We start from the raw sequence: 21264 nt of genomic DNA on the forward strand, positions 1-21264 counted from the left end.
AAATGTATAATCCCTATGATTAAATTCTTCCCCCTCCCATAATCAGACTTCTTAAAATACCTGCCTCAGAAATCATATTTCAGAGTCTAAATTTATCTTCAAAGAAATGATCAGAAAACACAAAGTAGGGGGAGGAGAACACAAAATATACTGCCATCCAATCTATTCATGTTGCCATATCGACTTTCCACTTTTCTACTATATGATTGCCTTCCAGGTTATAAGTTATATTTACATCCTAGTTTTAATCTATGTTATTCAAGTACTATCTGGTGGCTCAAGCCATTTATATAATAAATCATATCGTTCAGTTGCCTTTTGTATTGGAAGTCTTTCAGCACTTCTGATAAGATATCCATTTCTGCCACTTCCCATATCTTCTCAATAATTTATTTATTTATTTATTTATTTGATTTATACCCCGCCTATCTGGACCAGTGGACCACTTCTTGTTCCGGTATCATCAGTTTCTTCCAATTCTTGGCATAAAGAATTCTGGATGCAGTGACTATGTATATAACTAAGTATGGCACCATATTTTTCGCTCCATAAGATGCACACGCTCTCCCCCTTTTTTTGGGGGGGGAGTGTGTCTTATGGAGTGAATACTGGTTTCCCACTCCCGCCATCGCCACCACGACACCCTTCTCCTCCCCTTCCCGTGCAGGGAGCACTTCCGGATGATGAGCTGACTGGGGCAGAGTTTTATTTTTAAAAATTATAATTTATTTGAAAGAAAACAAGTACTGGTACCGTATTTTTCACTCCATATGCCCCCCCGCCAGTTTTTTTTTTTTAACCCTCCCAACCTACCCGGAGATCAAGACAAATCTTCTTTGGATTCCCACCGCCGCCATTGCCACCCTTCTACTCCCCTTCTGGGGCAGGAAGCACTTCCAGATGATGAGCTGGCTGGGGCAGTTTTTTTATTTTTTAAATTTAATTAGGTGTGTCTTATTGTCAGATGCATCTTATAGAGTGAAGAATACGGTAATTCTTTGTCTTATCTATATTATCTGGCATAATACTCAATAAAAACAGTTCTGGGGTTAGTGGAACCTAGGATGGATAAGGATGTACACCTATCCAAAATTGCTTCACTACTCTACAAGCCCACCACATATGATAAAAACTTCCCTCATGTGCTTCACACTTCCAACAAACACTTGATACATCTGTATAAATCTTTGAAAGTTTTTGCAGTCATATGCCACCTATAAAACATCTCATATATATTCTCCTTCAAATTAACCAATTTTGTGAGCTTTATATTATTTGGCCATTTTTGCAACCATTGATCAATATCAATATTATGTCCTATATTTTGTGCCCACCTAATCACACATTCTTTGACTATCTCATCTTGCATTTTAATTTCTAACAAATAATCATACATTTTCTTAATTTATCTTTTGAGCCAAGCAGAAATTTGTCAAATATTGTTTGTTTTGGGTAAAAAAAACCTTCCATTTTGTCTTTTCTATACCTAGATTCCACTTGTGCTCTTGACCAACAGTCGATAGATAGATAGATAGATAGATAGATAGATAGATAGATAGATAGATAGATAGATAGATAGATAGATAGATAGATAGATAGATAGATAGATAGATAGATAGATAGATAGATAGATAGATAGATAGATAGTCTCTAACTCTTCTTTAGATCTTAACTCACAATCCTTTTTAAAATAAATCTTGGTATCTTTCCATTTTAAAACTGAAATACAAGAATATTCAACATATGTCTTCGTAACTCTGCAAGAATATTCAACATATGTCTTCGTAACTCTGCTTTCTTGTTTGGGTTCTAGGTAGCAAATATGTCACTATTGTGTGCATCCTATCTTCCAGTTAAATACTACTCCATTTTCAAGTCACTGTTGTACTCTCTTCCAAAAAATGCAGCAGCCAGATTTCTGATTGGAGTTGGTTACAGAGATCATATAACCCCCCTCTGTTACAGCAGCTCCACTGGCTGCTGATCCATTTCCGGGCTGAATTAAAGGTTCTAACCCATAAAGCCATGAATGGCTTGAGCCAAGCTATCTCAAGACCCATATTTCCTTTATGAGCCTGCTCAAGTGTTAAGATCATCAGGATAGGCATTTCTTGCAATCCTGCGACCTTCATGCTTGCATTTGGCAGGTATATGGGAAAGGGCCTTCTCTGTTGCTGCTCCCAGACTTTGGAACTCCCTCTCACAGGAGGCTAGGCTGGCCCCATTTTTGCTGTCCTTCCACAAGCAAGCAAATTCCTTTCTCTTCAGGCAAGCTTTCTCTGAGTGACCAGCTGCTTTAGTGGAGTGTCTAAACCGATTGTTGTACCTTAATACTCTGAATATGTTTTGGTATTCCTTATGGATTTTTTTGTACTGCATTTGATCCTTTTTAGTATTTGTATCTTCACTGATGTTAGCTTTAAACTCTGCCTTTTTAATGAGGTAAGCCACATTGGGTTCTTTTAAGGAGAAACACAGGGTAAAAATATTTTAAATAAATAATCATAGTTTACTGTTTTAATGAATATTTCATTATATGCTACATTTTGTTTATTAGGAGCATAGTATTTACAATTGACAATTTGGAAGTGAGGTGGGTAAGACAATCAGTAAAATTCATGATCTAAAAATTTAGATTATTATACCTTTGGAGGCTGCTGTTCCAGAAGCTGCTGCCGAAGATGTTCTAGGTTTTGTTGCTGTAATTGTTCAGCCAGTTGATGAAAAAGAGAATTGTTCACAGATTCAGATACAAGGGGCCTAAAATACACAATAGAAACAACAGTTTCTACAGTTTCTTTCTTTCTTCAGGCTCAGCTAAACATTGCATTTCTGTGGCATGCTTAGGTATCCTTCATCCTAAAGAAGTAAAGTGGATTCCACAATGTTGCTATGAAAAAAGGGAACACTTCCATTCACAGAAAGGGTCTCCTCTGAAGTCACATTCTTGGTGCCATCTCCAGAGGGCTTGCAAACTCTGGAGCACAAGAACATACAAAGGTGCCTTATCCACTGGCACATCCAAGACTAGTATTGTTCAGTTTGAACAGCAATAACTGAACTTCTGGGTGTAGCAGGAAGGAAGGGGGAAAATAAGAAAATCCTTTTTTGGATAATATTGATTTTTTTGGACAATACTGATTTAAGGAAACTTATATCCTGTTTTTCTCTTTCTGAAAAAAACACTGAAGCATATAATAAAAGCATATTCTGCTCATGAGAAATTAGGATCCAAGTTGATGCCTTATGTATACTAAAATCACAAAGACTTAGAACTTGGAAAATACATTTTAAGAAAAGGGCGCAAGTCTATAACATTTGTAACAACAAATCATTTTCCCTAAAGAGCAACTACTGTATAAATCTGGAAACCTACCTCCAATTAAATGAGTAAGAAGAATGTTACAGGCAATAAAACACAGTAAGTACACCACGTATTTTATTTGAATTTTTTAATTTCTCTCTAATAAAGCTATTACTTAAATAACACTGCAGTCACCAGTAGATGATCTTATTGCTCAACTACTGGCCTCCATTATTGTAGACTTAAAAGAAAACAATAGAGACTATGAAGGAAGCAGTTTTCAAAAATGTAGCTGCATTAGTCTATTTAGAAACAATAAACACAAAAGAATTCCAGCACCTTGAAGATCAGCATATGTATTTTAGTATGCACTACAGAAGAAGTGTCTTGAAGGTATAAAAGTTCACATTGAAATAAATTTACTAAACCTTAAAGTGTTGAAACACTTTTGCTTTTATTACTCTTGTGAAGGAAAAGAAGTACAAATTAAAAAAACCTAATGTGCAGAACAAAGATTTGCCCATTTCTTCTTTCGATTACAACACCTCCTTTTGCACTGAAGGGCACTGATTATACCCCATTCTTTTATAGAGGATGAAATGGAACAAAAAAGAGAGGTTACTTACCTGTAACCATGGTTCTTCAAGTGGTCATTCTGTGAATTCACACAAAAAGGTTTAAGTCAGCGCCAGCGTCGGTTCCTTCGGAATGTTCTCTAGCTCTGCAGAAAAGAAACATAGTTTAAGATAGCCTACATTGCGCATGCTCCGTCCGCCCAATCCTCAGTTCCATTTTTCCGCCACAAACAAGAGAGTTTGAGGTAGATAAATTCAGTGACGGAAAGTGGGGAGGACGGGCAGGCTTGTGTGAATTCACAGACTGACCACTTGAAGAACCATGGTTACAGATAAGTAACCTCTTTCTTCATTGCGGTCTTCTGTGAATGCACACAAAAAGGGTGACTAGCAAGCTAACTCACCAGAAGGAGGGTCGTCACTGAAGAGCAGAAGTCAGCACAGCCCTGCCGAATCTTGTCTCGGTTTTGGCCCTCAAGTCCAACCTGTAGTGTGAGATAAAGGTGGATGCTCGGGACCAAGTCACAGTGTGGCAGATATCAGGTAAATCCACACCGCGCAGGAGGGCTGCAGAAGAAGCAACTGCTATCGTCGAGTGAGCACAGAGACCTTCAGGTGGTGTCTTATGCTGGAGCTCATAGGCCAGCAATATGGCAGAAACAAGCCACCGAGAAAGTGAGGACGGCGATGCTGGGAGAACTTTCTTTGGTCCAAAGTAGCAGAGAAACAATTTAGGAGATAATCTAAAATCCTTTGTGCGTGACACATAAAAGGCAAGAGCTCTTCTAACATCCAAGGTGTGGAGCATGCGCTCCGTGTCGTTGGTAGGCTCAGAAAACAAAGTAGGTAGTAAGAGAGGCTGATTCAAGTGAAAGTCCGATACCACTTTGGGAAGAAACGAGACATCAGTGTGTAGTATAACTTTATCCCGGAAAAATTGCAAAAATGGTTGATCAACTCGCAAGGCAGCTAACTCACTGGCTCTGCGTGCTGAGGTTATGGCCACTAAGGATAATACTTTGATGGACAGCATCTTGAGGTCGCACGTGGCCATAGGCTCAAAGGGCGGCTGCATCAGGAAGTGTAGTACGAGATGGAGTGACCATTGCGGTACAGGCCGCTTCACAGGTTGGAGATGTGTTAGTCCTTTGAGGAATGCTTTAACCGTGGGGTGAGAGAAGAAACAAGAGGCTGGGGAACCTCGAGGTTGGAAGGAGACGATAGCAGCAAGATAAACTTTCAACGTGGAAATAGATAAGTTGAAGTCAAACAAGTACCGGAGAAACTGTAACAACGTGGGGAGGGTAACTGGGGAAGACGTGAGACCCCTGGATTCAGTAAACTTGAGGAAACTTTTCCACTTATACCCATAAAGTAGAGTAGTGGAGTCTTTTTTAGACTTGTCTAAAACTTCCTTAATCTCGGGGATATCCTCCACGCAGTGAGATGAAGGGTCTGGAGATCTGGATGGAATATCTTGCCCGCATCCTGCGTGAGCAGGGCGGGAAAGAGCAGAAGTTGGATTGAGTCTATTGCCATCGACACCAGGGTCGGGAACCACAACTGATGAGGCCAAAGCGGTGCTATGAGAATCGCCTGTGCCGAGTCTTGGCGGAGTTTCACTAATGTTCTCTGCGACAGGGGAAATGGAGGGAATAGGTAAAGAAGGCCCATGGTCCACAGGATCATGAAAGCATCCCCTAACGAATCTTGACCCCGGACGGCCCTGGATGCGTAGAGGGGACACTTCTTGTTGGCTTGATTGGCAAAAATGTCCACACGAGGTATGCCCCAGCGGTGGCACAGATCCTGAAAAATGGAGGTGTTGAGCTCCCACTCGTGCATCTGTACTGTGCGGTGGCTCAACTCGTCGGCCAGAGCATTGTCAGTCGTTGACACATGTACATGGCCGTGACTATCTGCACACCACAGCCATGTACTAGGGGCAAAAAAGCTCTGAGTGCCTTGATGACCGCTAGGATCTCTAGGTGGTTGATATGTAACATCTGTTCTTGTGGAGACCACCGGGTACGTATGCGATGACGGCCGCAGTGAGCCCCCCATCCCATGGGGCTTGTGTCTGTGGTGACTTGGGTAGTCAGCTGTAGTGGTAGGAAAGGGCGTCCCACTTGTAGGTGAGGTACGAACAACCACCATTGTAGTTGTCTTGCCAACTCTGGTGTGACTCGCAGACGTTTGTTCTGGGGATGACGGGGTGGGTCGAAAAGGGACAGAAGCCAAACTTGTAACGACCTGAGCTTGAGTCTGGCATGAGCTAAGCCCAGCTTTGTTGATGCCATAAGTCCCAGGAGATGCTGAGCATGGAGCGCGGTGACTGTAGCTCCTGGTTTCAATTTTTTCACAGCCTTTAAGATCTTTCGGATCCGGTCTTGTGGGAGAAAGATGTGACCTTTGTTGGCATCTATGGTAGCACTAATGTAATTTACAGTACGTGGGGGGGGGGTGAGATAAGACTTTTTGTAGTTTACTGTGAGACCTAGGTTTCGGAGTACATACAAAGTGAACCTTGTGTCTTTCAGGGCCCTGCACCTGGATGGGGAGACTATCAGCCAGTCGTCGATATAAGGAAACACATCGACACCATGGAGCCTCAGGTAAGCTGCGACAGGCGCCATGCACTTCACGAATGTTCGAGGTGCCATCCCGAGACCGAACGGAAGGGCCAGGAACTGATAGATGACGTTTTGGAAGACAAACCTCAGGAAGTTGCGGTGAGTGGGATGAAATGTTATATGAAAATATGCATCTTTGAGGTCTATGGCCACGAACCAATCTTTTCTTAAGATGGATAGAGTCCAGAGTTACCATGCAGAATTGGCGAGGATGGAGGTAAGTATTTAGGGTAGATCCAAGATAGGCCTTATTCTGCCCTCTTTTTTGGGCACGGCGAAATACCTTGAATAGAAGCCATTGGCGATGTCTCTGTGTGGTACTTTTTGTATTGCTCGCTTTTTTAGTAAGGAGCAAACCTCCTCCTCTAAGGTAGGGTCGAATGAAGTGAGTTCTACCTGACCTAGAGGAGGATATTCTATAAACACCAGATGATAGCCGGAATGGATAATGTCTAGAACCCAGGAATCTGCTGTAATGGTGGACCAGTTTCGGAAAAAAGGTTGTAGTCGTGTTGTGGGAGTGGAGGATGGTAGTAACGTCCCGGAGTCAAAGATAATGCTTGTCTTTCTTTGCAGGGGCTTTATAAGACTGACGTTGTTGAGAAGGCAGTGCACGGTAAGTAGGGGTGGAAGAAGCACCCTGAGAAGATCTAGACTGAGACTGAGCTTTTAACTGTCTGAATTGTTGTGAAGGTGGATTATATTGAGTGGAAGGCTTTCTCCATTGGTACCTGTTGAATCGTGGTTGAGGCTGAATATATTAGGACTTAGTCATCTTTTTAGCTTTAGGTAGTTCTTCCAGATAGCTGTCAGTTTTTTCATTAAAGAGGCCAGAGGCATCAAAGGGAAGATTTTCAACTTTAGTTTTAACATCATCTAAAATGTTGGCGGAGCGAAGCCAAGCGTGCCTACGAAGGGTTACAGATGAGACAAGGACCCTAGCAGCAGCCTCCACTGAATGCCTGGTAGCGATCCTTTGATGTTTGGATACAGTTTGTGCTTCTTCAAATGTATTAAGGTATCCCTGTCGAACATCCTCTGGAAGCAATTGCAAGCCTGGAAGGATCTTCAGCCACAGTTGCTTTTGATAAGCACCTAAGGCGGTTTGGTAATTGGCCACACGAAGTTAAAAGGAGATAAGGGAATAGATGCGTCTGCCAATCATTTCCAAATGTTTACCCTCCTTGTTTGTAGGGATAACATGAGCTCTTCCTGTTGGTCTGGTGCAGCTAGTTTCAACAATGAGCGAATTAGGAACTGGATGTTTTAGGAGAAATTTAGCATCGTCACCATTAATTTGTACATGTTTTCAGTGCGTCTGTGTTGGCTGACTGCAACCAAAGGATGGTCCCAAAGCTCTTTTATAATTTTTAGCAAAGCTGGTAGGTAGGATAAACTAGGAGGCGGGGAGCGTTCTTTGTTAATATCTCCAAAGATAAGATCCTCCTCTGGTGGAGCAGGCTAATCTACGTGCAACTTCAGTGTCTTTGCAAGCCTTGACAGCATTTGGGAATAAGAGGAGAAAACCTCCGAGGGGGAAGAGTCATGTGGATCACCTATATTGGACTCGACCGTTTCCCCCACTGGCAACTCGTCCCCTTTTGGCTGTTGAGGAAGGTCACGATCAGAATCAGAACCATGAGAGGAAAAAGGCAGTTCATCATCTGATGAAAGTTCATGGCCCCTGTCTGGACGTCAAGGGTGGATATTGAGGGGTAGAACAGTAGTACGTTGTTGAGGCGGTAGCGGGGTGGCCATAGAAACAGGCATAGTAGGAGTCCTGCTGGCTTAGGCGCAAGCAGAGCTGGTTGAGAGGGCTTGCTCGGTTGGTCCCTGTGTTGACGTCGGTGCTTCCTAGGGGGGGTCGACGCGGAGGAAGACGAGGATACGTAGATGTATTTTACATGACGACGTCGATGGCGTTCTGACGATGTGGAGGGAGAGGACGAGGTGTAGTCCCTCTTGCGGCGACGTTGATGCCTTCTATGCCTCGACCCCGACGTGGTAGATTCCTCTGAGGAAGACCTGGGTCGACGTGGAGAACACCGCTTGCCTCCATACTCCTTCGATTGACGTCGATCGCTGGAACGTTTTCTCTTCTCCGGTGTCTTCGGAGGTGGACTCGAACGCGAAGGAACCGGAGAAACTGAAGGAGCCAGTGGAAACAGGGCTAAGAGGGGCTGAACCCAAGCTTGCAGTGACCTGGACAAGCTGGCTTGGCGTCGGGGAAAGCGCGCCAAGGGGTACAATTGGCTCAGGTTGTCTTGGAGGGAGGGAAGGAGCTGCCTCCGACATGGAATCTTTATCCCTAGAGGAGTCTTCTAGGATCGGCAAGGGGAGAGCCGAAGAGATGGAAGGAAGGTGCTGCGTGGAGAATTTATTTTTGACTGGTTGTTTTGTCTTCGCTTGCTTTGCAGGCTTGGGCGCTGCAGCAGCCTTGGAAGAAGACGCTTTTTTAACTGCAGCTTTTTTAGGTGGTTTGGCAGCAGAACCCTCAGAAGGAGCAACCCCAGGTAACTGTTGGGGACTACTCTCAGGACGAGGAGTGGTAGGTGAGGCTGGGAGCTCCATAGTCGATGGTTTAGAGGCTGAGAGAGCAGAGTCCCACAAGTGTAGTTTAAGCTGCTGCTGCCACGCTTTCAGAGCAGCTTTGGTAAATGCTTTGCAATGTTCGCAATGCTGAGGAGAATGGGTTTCCCCTAAACAGAAAAGGCAAGTGTCGTGCCCGTCGTGGTAAGGAATTTTAGCAAACGACACACCGACTAAAGGGGCCAGAGGGGGGGGGCAGAGGCAGAGGCAAGAGGACCAGGAAGGGCCGGTAAAAAGGGCGGGAACGGGAGCATTCACAGAGTCCCTAGAAGCAATAAAATCGTCAAAGCCAAGTCCGATCAGCAGGAAAGTCCAAAAAGCACGCCAAGTCAGAAAAAAACAGAGATAGATCATAGAAAAACAGCTAATTTAGCAGAGCTAAGAAGCAAGGAACCACTTCGCACAGTGGAGAAATGGAACTGAGGATTGGGCGGGCGGAGCATGCGCAGTGTAGGCTATCTTAAACTATGTTTCTTTTCTGCAGAGCTAGAGAACATTCTGAAGGAACCAACGCTGGCGCTGACATAACCCTTTCTCTGTGCATTCACAGAAGACCACGATGAAGAATTGGATGTTTTCTGAACATCCCAAGAGCATACCCTAAACAGCATGTATGGTCTTTTATTTATCATTTGAAATTCCCAGAACCTATTTTTCTAAACACATCCACAGATGCTCTTAAGATTCCAGTTATGAGACAGAAAACTACCCTTGAAAAATATTCAGGAATTTCAGTTGGGCCACAATGCTACAGCAGGATTGCTGCGTGACTACAGCATTCTGGACTAGCTGCACTTAATTTTTTTTATTTTTTTTATTTATTTAACCTATATGCTGCCCACACTACCCAAAGGTCTCCGGGCAGCTTATAACAATTAAAATACAATTTAAAAGATAAAACAATTAAAATACAATTAAAATAGATACTCTAAAAATTGCCATCAGGACCCATAGTTGATATTATTTCAATTAAAAACCTCCTGGAACAGGAAGGTTTTGACCTGGCACCGAAATGTAATCAGCATCGGTGCCAGACGAATCTCAGTCATGAGGGTGATCTATAGTCTGGAAGCAGCTGCCAAAAAGGCCCTTTGTCTACAAGTCATCCCTCTTACCTCCTTGAGAGATGGCTCTTTCAAAAGGGCCCCCGGGCTACTTAACTGCCAGATAGGTTCATATGGAAGGGGGCGGTCTTCAAATATCCAGGGCCCAAGCCATTTAGGGCTTTATATGTCAAAACAAGCACTTTGAATTGGGCCCGGGCAGCAACTGATAGCCAATCTAATTTAAACAGAACCGGCTTGATATGTTCCCTAGTGGCCCCACCACTCATCAGCCACGCAGCTCGATTCTGGACCAGTTGCAGTCGCCGGACCGTCTTCAAAGGCAGCCCCACATACAGCGCATTGCAGTAATCTATAAGAGATGTTACTAGTATAACTGTCATGAGACTCCGCTCATCCAGTAGGGCTGTAGCTGATATAATTTCCGCAGCTGAAGGAAGGCATCCCTGGCCACCAAGTCCATCTGGGCTTCCAAAGTTAGACTGGGGTCCAGGAGCACCCCCAGGCTGCGGACCCTGTCCCTTAGGGGGAATTCAGGGCAGGGAAATGGCCCTCCAACCTGTCTGCCGAAGCACCCAATAACAGCACTTCCGTCTTGTCTGGATTGAGTTTCAATTTATTAACCCTCATCCAGTCCATTATCAGGTTCAGACATGAGTTCAGCACAGAAACCGCCTCACCTGGATTGGTGGAAAACGAGAGGCAGAGCATATTGCTGACTCCTCAGCCCAAACCTCCTAATGACCTCTCCCAGCAGTTCCATGTAGATGTTAAACAGCATGGGGAACAGTACTGAGCCCTGAGGAACCCCATGACATAAATGCCATGGGACAGAGCAACTGTCCCCCAGCACCACCTTTTGGACACCATCAGCCAGGAAGGAGCGGAACCACCCTAAAGTGGTGCACCTGACTCCCAACCCAGCCAGCCTATCCAGAAGGACACCATGGTCGATGGTGTCGAAAGCCACTGAGAGGTCCAGGAGTATCAACAGGGTCACACTCCCCCTGTCTCTCTCCCAGCAAAGGTCATCATACAGGGCAACCAAGGCAGTCTCCGTACCAAAACCAGGCCTGAAACCCAACTGAAATGGATCCAGAAAATCTGTTTCATCCAGCAGCGCCTGGAGTTGCCTGTCCACAACCCACTCTGACACTTTGCCCAAATAAGGGAGGTTTGCCAATGCTCGGTATTTAACCACCAGCCTTGTGTCCAGGTTAGGCTTTTTAAGGAGTGGTCGAATTACCGCCTCTTTCAAGGCGGTAGGGACCACTCCCTCTCTCAAAGAGGCGTTCACGGCCTCCTGGACACAGGTGCGAACCCCCCTGACAGATCTTCCAATTAGCCAAGATTGGTAAGGGTTGAGCGGAGTGGTGGTAGAATGGAAAGATCCAAACACCCTGTCCACATCCTCAGGTCTCGACAATTGAAACTCATCCATTAATACTTGACCTAAGCATGGTACACCAGACACATCCTCTGATTCTGCAGTAATGGTGGAATCCAATCCACTGCAAATCTGAGCAATTTCTGCTTCAAAATGAATGGCAAACTCATCACAGCGAGCTGATGAGCAGTCCGGGACCTCCACTGGATTTCCCGGTTGAAGAAGATCCCGGACCACCCAAAACAGCGCTGCTGGACAACATTCTGAGGAAGCAATACAGCTGGAGTAATATTGCCATTTCGCCAGCCGTACTACCACGAAGTAAGCCCAATAATGGGGTCTAAGTCGTGTTCGATTAGACTCCCAGCGGGATTTCCTCCACTTGCACTCCAGCTGTATCCCCTCTTGCTTCCTCGCCCGCAGTTCAGAAGTATATCAAGGAGCGGTCTGGGCTCGGCGAGAAGGGGCAGGGCGTGTCAACCTCCCAGGTCATCTCCCTATTCCATAGGGTGACCTGAGCTTCGACAGGAGTGCTGACCATATCAGACGGATAATCCCCCAGAGCGTTCAGGAAACCATCCGGATCCATAGTCTCCGAGGGTGGAACATCTTAATAGATCCCCCACCCTTGCAGAGGGGAGATGCTAATAGAGTAAATTTGACCTGGAAGTGGTCTGACCATGACACAACCAGCCCCTCCACATCCAAACCACCATCTTCCAGTCCAGTTGAGAAAACCAGGTCCAAGGTATGGCCCTTCTAATGTGTCAGGCTGATGACACATTGAGACAGCCCCATGGTTGTCATGGCGGCCATGACATCCTGAGCCGCTCCAGTCAAGGCAGTCTCGGTATTGATGTTGAGGTTCCCCAACACCAACAGCCTGGGAGCCCTCAACACCAGGTCTGAGACTACCTCCATCAGCTCAGGCAGGGAGACTGTTGGAACGCAGCAGGGTGGGCAGTACACCAACAAAATCCCCAATCTGTCTTGTAAGCCCAACACACAATACAGGCCTTGAAGACCTCCTCTCAAAGGGATAGGAAGCCTGGTCAAAGAGACAGAACTCCTATACACTATAGCAACTCCCCCTCCCCGACCCTCTGAGTGACATTGGTGCTGGAACGAGTACCCAGAAGGACACTGCTGAGAGAGGAGGCAGCCACTCTCCTCTCCCACCCAGGTCTCAATAATGCATGCCAGGTCAGCACCCTCATCCAGAATTACATCATGGGTGAGGGCAGTCTTATTCTGTACTGACCTGCCGTTCATCAACAGCACTGTGTGGCTCGAGGGTTTGCTGATATGGTCACCTGATACCATTTGGTTGGGGGTAGGACTAGAAGAGGGGATAGATGTAAGATATGTAACCTCTCTTCTCCTACGTGGCCATGTTCTACCTCCACCGCCATTCCTTCACCTACTTCCTAATTACTTTTCAGAAATTTCAGGCTGCTGACTGGATCTGGTTACAGGAAGTACATGGCCTTCCTGATTATACCAGCTTATTGGCTTTTGGACCGTTTCTGGGAACAATTCCTTTAAAGTCTTGTACTGCTGACCAAATTCTTTGAAAGACTGTTTTTCCACAGGCATTAAGGAAGAAACACACATACAGTAAATAAACAGAACAAAAACGTATGTGACCATTAGGCCAATTGAATGGCATCTACTATTGTATCTAAATCTTTTAAAAGAAAAATAAACATGTTATATATGTAAATTACTAGTGTATCAGAAAGCATGTTTATCTCAATAAGCTGAGATACATACATTTGATCTGAGCCTATGCTACAGCCTAATTTTATGGAGAGAGCTGTTCTGAGCATGAAAAATGTGTAAAGAAGCTCTTGTAACATGTGCTGATTCTAGAATAAGACTGCAGAAAAATATCAAAGGCATAAAATAAAGCCCATTTTATATTGAGCTTGGTATTAAATTAAAATTGTCCTAACTTTAAACAGACACCATGAAGTACCTAAGCCTAAAAGAAATTTCATAAATAATAAAAATGTGCAAAATTTAGTCCGGATTAGGAAGTAATTTCAAATTCTAACTAAGCTTTTGAGTGCTGTTTAATGGCATTTATTGTACGTATATTGTACTGTTGATTTCAATGTGATTTGTCATGTTGTGAACCGCCCAGAGAGTATTTGTACTACAGGGCAGTATACAAGTTGAAATAATAATAATAATAAATCAAAAATATTGAAAGTTACATCTTCTTCTTGCCAGTAGATCAAAGCAGTGCCAACTGTAACATCCACAATTATGTAGGCAAAACAAAGACTACATGCAAAAATTGTTTTTAAAAGATTACTGTACATCAATATTTAAATCCACTGAAAATCTACAGAAAAGAAGAATTTTAGGGGATAAGCAAATACAGTGGTGCCTCGCTTAACGATTGCCTCGTTTAGCGATGAATTCGCATAACAATGTGGTTTTTTAGAAAATAATATGCACCATATAACGATGTTTCCTATGGGCGATTTTCGCTTAGCGAAGTTTGGGACCATGCTTCGCATAACGAATGCGATTTTAGGTCCCCTGCTTCACTTAACGATGTTTTTTTTTTCAATTAAAAAAGTGTCTTAGAAGGGTCAAAACCGGTTCTAAATGCTTGGATTCGTTAGAGGACCCCTTAAGTCATGTGCAAACCTGATTTGGCTTTGATCTGACGTTTCGTTAATTTTTGGTGAATTTTTTTTTTTTTTGGCCCATAGGAACCAATGGACCTGTCAAAATCTGACAGCTCCATGCTTTCCTATGGGGGAGAAAACAATTTACAAAAAATTAACGAAAGTTCAGATCAAAGCCAAATCAGGTTTGCACACAACTTAGGGGGTCCTCTAATGAACCCAAGAATTTAGAACAGTTGCTGAGTCTTCATTAATTTTTTGTGAATTTTTTCTTCCCCCATAGGAAATAATGGAGCTGCCAGATTTTGACAGCTGTCAAAAGTTGGGGGGAAAAAATTCACCATTAATTAACGAAAAGTCAGATCAAAGCCAAATTAACTTTGCATCCATTTTAGAGGGTGCAGAAGCTAATCCAAGCATTTAAAACCATTTTTGACCCTTTTATGACACACTTAATTTTGCAAAAATTGACTTCGCAAAGCCATTGAAATGTATTGAGTCAGCTACAATACATTCCAATGGAGGAAACACTGTATTGTTTAACGATGTTTCCTATGGGTTTTTTCGCTTAAGGACGGCAATCCGTGCCTATTGGAACGGATTAACCGGTTTCCAATGCATTCCTATGGAAAATGGTGTTTCGCATAACGATGTTTCACATAACGTTTTTTTTGGAACCAATTAAAATCGTTATGCGAGGCACCACTGTACTAAACACTCATAGTGGCAAAATAAGTTGTTCTCTTTTTTTCCTGATTAAAATCTAGAAAAAAATATTAGAAAACTGAAGTATATTTCACAAAAGTAGAATCACATTGCAGATACATTTTCCAAACTATTTCTAATGAGCACAATAAATGAAATATTAACTTAAAATTAAAAAGTCTTACAATTGAGAAGCTTGGGTTTCTTTTTTAGGTTCTTCATTAATATCAGCTTCTTCCGCAAAATCCCCAAACCTATCCATTAGCTTCTGGGGAAAAACAAAGTATATGTTAGAAATGTACTATACTCATATGATTAAATATATTGTTTAAAAGAGAAAGCAGCTATAGATACTTGAACAATCACAGCTAAAAATGTTAAACGTTTCAGGTTCTTATTATTTGGATGTATTCAACATTATGTTAGTGAAAAGAATATTTTACTTCTCTCGTAGTTCTGCAAACACTGGCAGAACAAACTAGTTAATAAAGTCATAAGGAGTTGTAATAATACTTGGGCAAGCAGGACTGAAATATTGGATCTGATACTTTCGTAAAGATGAAAAGTAGAGATGGAGGTATTCGAATACGAAAACCCCCGCACAGGCGCAGAAAACGAGGGTCCAGCCCCGTGAGGCTGGCTGGTCCACTCACCGACGCACTAATGCCACCTGGTCTGCACTGCCATCCTATCATTCCAGATATTGCGATTGCCAAGTCACTCTTCAACCTGGCAGAGAGGTTTGTCATCCCGCCTCCTGCCAGGAATGGCTCAGTGATTGCTATCTCTGGAGTGATAGGATGGCAGCGCAGACCCTGAGGGATTAGCACGTTGGTGAGTGCACCGTCCGTCCCCATGGGGTGGCACCCTCATTATCTCCACCTGTGCCCCATCTCTAATGAAAAGGTTTCTGATAATGGCAGAAGCAAAGCACTAGCGGTGTGACAGCACAGAATAGTACCCATTGTACTTACCGTATTTTTCCGTTTATAACATGTCCCTGTTTATCAGACACCGCCCCACACTTTTCTAACCCCAAAATTAAGAAAACTTAGCTTTGAGGATTCAGCCTCTGGGCTCAGAACGGTGGACATTTTGAATCTCTGTTGAATCTGAACCTACAGGCTCCACCTCCAATGAGGTATGTTCCAATTGGTTTGTTCAGCATTAGGTGATGTCAGTTCCATAAGGCTTGTGACTGGAGGAAGCTAAGACTCTAGGACACTAAGCCTCATGATTGAAGGAAGCCTGTTTACAGAGGCAAGGTACAGACCGTTTTGTTCTCTCCTCAGCTTTCTCAGCTTACTTCCGTGTAAAAGACGCCTCTCAATTTTCAGTGTAACAATTTTAGGAAAAAGCAGCGTCTTCTACACAGAAAACCGTACTTGACATGTAAGATGGTTTTTTAAAAGCTAAAACACAGGTTAGGAATATAACAGCAAAAAATATAATACAAATCAGTGCATTCTCGAAGGCTTTCACAGGCGGAATCCAATGGTTGTTGTAGGTTTTTCAGGCTGTTTGGCCATGTTCTGGAGGTTTTTCTTCCTAGTGTTTCGCCAGTCTCTGTGGCTGGCATCTTCAGAGGACAAGAGTCAAAACTCTATGCTCTGGTGCAGTTTGTGGGATAGTAAAGTATTATAGTCCCACAGATATAAATAACTGCACCAGAGCACAGACAGAGTTCTGACTCCTGTCCTCTGAAGAATCCAGCCACAGAGACTGGCAAAACATTAGGAAGAAAAACATCCAGAACACGGCCAAACAGCCTGAAAAACCTACAACAACCACAAATCAATGCCTTCTAGAGCTACACCTAATACTTGTCTTCAGTGTAACACTGGACATGTTTTCATATATTTATTTATTTAAAATATTTTCACCCCACCTTCTTCCTTAAAATTTGCAAATCAAAACCTGTTACCCACATGCAGCCAATAACACATTTAATGTTGGTTACTTGGGTGCCCATAAGTGATCTATGACCCACATTCAGTGATATATTAACAGACAGGCATTCAATAAGCCAATATGGTTATTGGACCATCCATATAGTTTTGTATGAGGAAAGCTGTTTTACATTTTTAGGTCAAGGTTTAAACCAGACCTTATAAACTGGTTGTGTGTGTGTGTGTATAGTATTAAGCCCTTGGGACTGAAAAGAAACGTAAAACTGAAAAGCCTATGAATATCTGCAGTGACCTTGCAATATTCTGTATATGCAAAGTTACAATCTAAAAGATTTCTTCAAAGTCGGTAAATCAACTGCTACCTTATTGAAAGAGACACTCTGTTCTAGTGGATTAAGTGTATTGGCGGCGGCAGCAGCAGCTGTAAGTTGTGCAGTGAGGGCTTGTAACTGAACAACAAGACCAGCATCTAGCGCCTGAAGCAGCGATGGCTGGGGTTTTTGCTGTTGCATTTGCAATGTCTGTATTAATTGCTGAAGCTAAAATGAGGCACAGGAGAAAAGAAGAATTACAGATTATTACTTTTTTGCAACATCATACATATTATCCTGTGCTAGACATAAATTCTGACATTATTTACCATGCTAGCCTAGATAAGGATGGTAAACACCAACAAACCAAAAAAAGAAAAAAATGAACAAAATTCTTCCATCAGCTCAATACTAAACTGAATTTTAAAAGAAAAATTAAAAAAAAAACTGTGATGCATTGAGATACAGGCTACAATCCTATAGCCAATCTATGCCTTTGTAAGCAGCAATGGCAAACTACCAAATATTTAACAAAGCGCTAGCAGCATTTTGGGCATACACCCAAAAATACAACCAGCACTTTGTTCTGCATGACCTCCACCATTTCCCCTAAGTAATATACCGTATTTTTTGCTCCTTAAGACACACCTGGCTATAAGACGCATGTAATTTTTAGAGGAGGAAAACAAAGAAAAAATATTCTGAACCAAATAGCTCTCTTCCCATGCCACTGGGGAGAGAAAGAGGGAGAATGCCAAATCCAAGTCTCCGAGACTGTCTTTGCAAAAGCAGTATGGGGAAAAATGATCCCCTCGCCTGCATGGCCTTTGGGAATGCAGTGGGTCTTGGATGGCATTCCCCCTCTTTCTCTCTCCAACAGCAAAGGAAGAGGGCAAAAGGAGTCAAAGCAGTCCCCTGGCTCCTGATCATGGTGACTCCTTTTGCCCTGTTCCTTTGCCACTGGGGAGAAAAAGAGGGGGGATACAATATAAGACATCACCATGACTCGCTGCCCTTGCAGTAGGTCCTGGTGAGAAGGAAAGAGATCAAAGTGATTCTAGAAAGACCAGGGGAAAGCACAAACACAGTTCCCCACTACCACAACTTATGCAGTTGACTTTCCCACATTTGGGGAAATCACAGGGATCAGCACACCCAAAGTGCAATGGATGAGCCTTGCTCTGGGAAAACCATTTTCATGATCATGGTATCTCCCCTGCCAGGTAAGTATGAGTTGGAATGGCCCCTGCACCTCCTGCCCCCTTCTGTGCCCTGCCCCCAAAGACATGGTGACCCTCCTGGCTGCATCTCCCACTCAGAACAGGGCTGCACAGCCCCAGTCCCATCAGAGGCCAAGAGAGCTCAGTGTTTTGGGGTGCCCCGTGGGACCCCTATCAGGAGCTGGGTTTTCTTCCCACAATCCTCCAGTGCACAGGTATTCGCATATCTGCTTGCTTGCGTCACCCAGATCGCTTCTCTATTGGAGAAACAAAGCAGGAAGGAGGAGTCTCTTTCCGTTCACCTTCTGTGGAGAAGTTAGCTGGGGAGTACAGCAACTCTCTACAGATGGCAGCTTTATTATCCTTTGCAAACTAAAGATTTGCAAACTAAAGCCCAAAACAGCTGTCATTTTTTCCAATATACAGTATACATAAAGGATAATAAAGCTGCCATCTGTAGAGAGTTGCTGTAGCCCCCAGCTAACTTCTCTGCAGAAGGTGAACGGAAAGAGACTCCTCCTTCCTGCTTTGCTTCTCCAATAGAGAAGCCATCTGGGTGACGTAAGCAGGCAGATGCAGGCAGATATGCTAATATCTGTGCACTGGAGGATTGGGGGAAGAACACCTTTCCAGGTGGGCTCCAGGAGGCAGATCCTGGAAAGCCATCAGCTCAGATGGTGGAGCAGCAAGGTCCAATGCAGCTGCCACAGTGAGCAGCCTCTGGTGCTGGTTTGGAGGCCTTCCGCCACAGTGGTGGAACTGCGGGAGGCATCTGGGTGGGGCTGGCTGAAGAGGTTTTGAACCATTTTTATAGTATTCACTCCATAAGACGCATACACTTTACCCCCCCCCTTTTGGGGGGTAAAAAGTGCGTCTTATGGAGCGAAAAATATGGTAAATCAACTTGTGGATTCTGGCCATACTCCAAAATAAACAAGGTTTTCAGTAACAACTATTTATGCACTGGTGACATTTATTAATAATCAACTGTTGGTACACAACAGGGTTTAAATGTAGAATAAATATTTAGGCTTGAATCCACTTATCCTCAACTAGGGAAGAATCACTGAATCAACTGGATTTTAAAAAGTATTAACCAATTTTCAAGTTGCATTAATTCAAAAGATCTCTAGCTAGATCCTTGAATTTAACTTGCTTTCACATCATTCATGGATGATTTTAACCATAAAGTAATGAAAAAGCATGACTATTAAATTTAAGAGAAATGAAAACAAAAACTAAGTACAATTTACCTGTTGGCCTTGTGGACTCTGTAGAATCTGTGCTACAGCAGCAAGAGTATCTGTATTGGTTATCTGAGATACCCAAGGATCAGGTAAACTTTGGATCACATTGGCTGGTGTAGCAGGTGTCACAGGCGTCCCTGAAAATTAGGAGAATGTCAGGACGTTTTCCTCCCATACTTATTATTAGAAAATGACAAAAGTCCAGTGATATAAATGGAATGAAATTATTTACATCTTTGTCCAGAAAGAGTTTACAGCAAACCATGTGAAAACAGATCTCCCAACAATATGACTACATTAACAAAATTAAAAACTGCCAAGAACTGGAACAGCAGACAGCGTCTATCCCTCCAACAACAGGAAGAACAAATATTTATGGAAAAATAGGCTGGCTGAAAAAAAACACCTTGTCATCTTCAAGAAGACACATGTCAGAAGGCACAGTTTAAATGTTCGTGTATTTCAATTAGAATAAACTGGAATGATTACAATACTCAAGACAGTGAGATAGACTGGGCACAGGTGCCGCTCAGAATTCTTTCTATGTCTTATTTATAAAAAATATCTGAAATATAATGTTTTTGTGTATTAATGCCTTTCAGTTGTTTCACACATTTTTACTATGCTTTCACAAGTGTTTTATATGTTAATATAAAGCTGATGAATATTAAGAATGTGCCTATGATTGATTGTACTATGCAGAATTAGTATCTGCTTCACCATCACTCATAAGGATAGCAAACAACAAAAGAAAAGCAACTCCTGCTTCAACATAACACAAGTGCACAACCTATAAACTATCATACGGAATGGCCATTTCAACACTATCAGCTAGCTAATCTGAAGCAAGGGAAATTATAAGTGCTCCAACACAGGAGGCTTTTAAAAATTTTTAGATAACCATGTGGCTGATATCCTTTGATTTGTATTCCTGCATTGAGCAGGGGGTTGGACTCGATGGCCTTACAGGCCCCTTCCAACTTCATTATTCTATGATTCTAAAATGTCACAAATTCCCATATCCGTCCTCATAAGGTAAAGTAAAGATAAAGGTTTCCCCTGTCAATTTGTCCAGTCGTGTTCGACTCTAGGGGGCGGTGCTCATCTCCATTTCCAAGCCACAGAGCTAGCATTTGTCCGAAGACAATCTTCCATGGTCACGTGGCCAGTGCGACTAGACATGGAACGCCGTTACCTTCCCACCGTGGTGGTACCTATTTATCTACTTGCATCTGCATGCTTTTGAACTGCTAGGTTGGTGGGAGCTGGGACAAGTGATGGGAGCTCACTCCGTCGTGTGGATTCGATCTTACGACTGTAGGTCTTCTGACCTTGCAGCACAGAGGCTTCTGCAGTTTAACCCACAGCGCCAGCACATCCCTCTGTCCTCATACTTCTTCATATTTCTTGCATGCATAAGCTTTGATACGGTTTCCCTAAACAGCACATAGGCTATCAGTGTTATATGCTGTATGTTGTCCTTGGGGAGATCTTACGTGTTCTGCTGTAGGCATCCAAGCTGCCCCGGAGCTCCCACTAACTCTACCTGCCTCACATGGCATCACTACTGCCATAATTTTGCTAGGGAAGAAAATGTGTGAGTTTAATTATCCGTGTGTCACTCATACTTTGGTATAGTACAACACAATTTGTGAAGCAACAGGATTTCAGCTAATA

At 43.2% G+C, this 21264-nt stretch overlaps 1 protein-coding gene and 1 non-coding gene across 3 annotated transcripts in view; both read right to left on the bottom strand.

Moving 5' to 3' along the window:
- SCAF8 (SR-related CTD associated factor 8) overlaps nucleotides 1–21264 on the bottom strand; it is a 242353-nt gene that overhangs the window by 190642 nt on the left and 30447 nt on the right. For both annotated transcript variants that reach the window (XR_012085441.2, XM_020801699.3), the window contains exons 6-9: nucleotides 19594–19724; nucleotides 17172–17348; nucleotides 15085–15167; nucleotides 2646–2760 (exon numbers count right to left, since the gene is read on the bottom strand). Coding sequence is in view for 1 of the 2 variants with exons in the window: in XM_020801699.3 (XP_020657358.1) it covers nucleotides 2646–2760; nucleotides 15085–15167; nucleotides 17172–17348; nucleotides 19594–19724 (506 nt within the window). In the remaining variant the exon portion in view is untranslated. The remainder of the gene's footprint in view (nucleotides 1–2645; nucleotides 2761–15084; nucleotides 15168–17171; nucleotides 17349–19593; nucleotides 19725–21264) is intronic.
- LOC140703647 (U1 spliceosomal RNA) lies at nucleotides 18188–18351 on the bottom strand. The gene has a single exon (XR_012082949.1). It is a non-coding gene; the product is annotated as a U1 spliceosomal RNA (small nuclear RNA).

This window comes from Pogona vitticeps, chromosome 1 (assembly GCF_051106095.1).
Source record: "Pogona vitticeps strain Pit_001003342236 chromosome 1, PviZW2.1, whole genome shotgun sequence".
Lineage (NCBI taxonomy): Eukaryota > Metazoa > Chordata > Lepidosauria > Squamata > Agamidae > Pogona > Pogona vitticeps.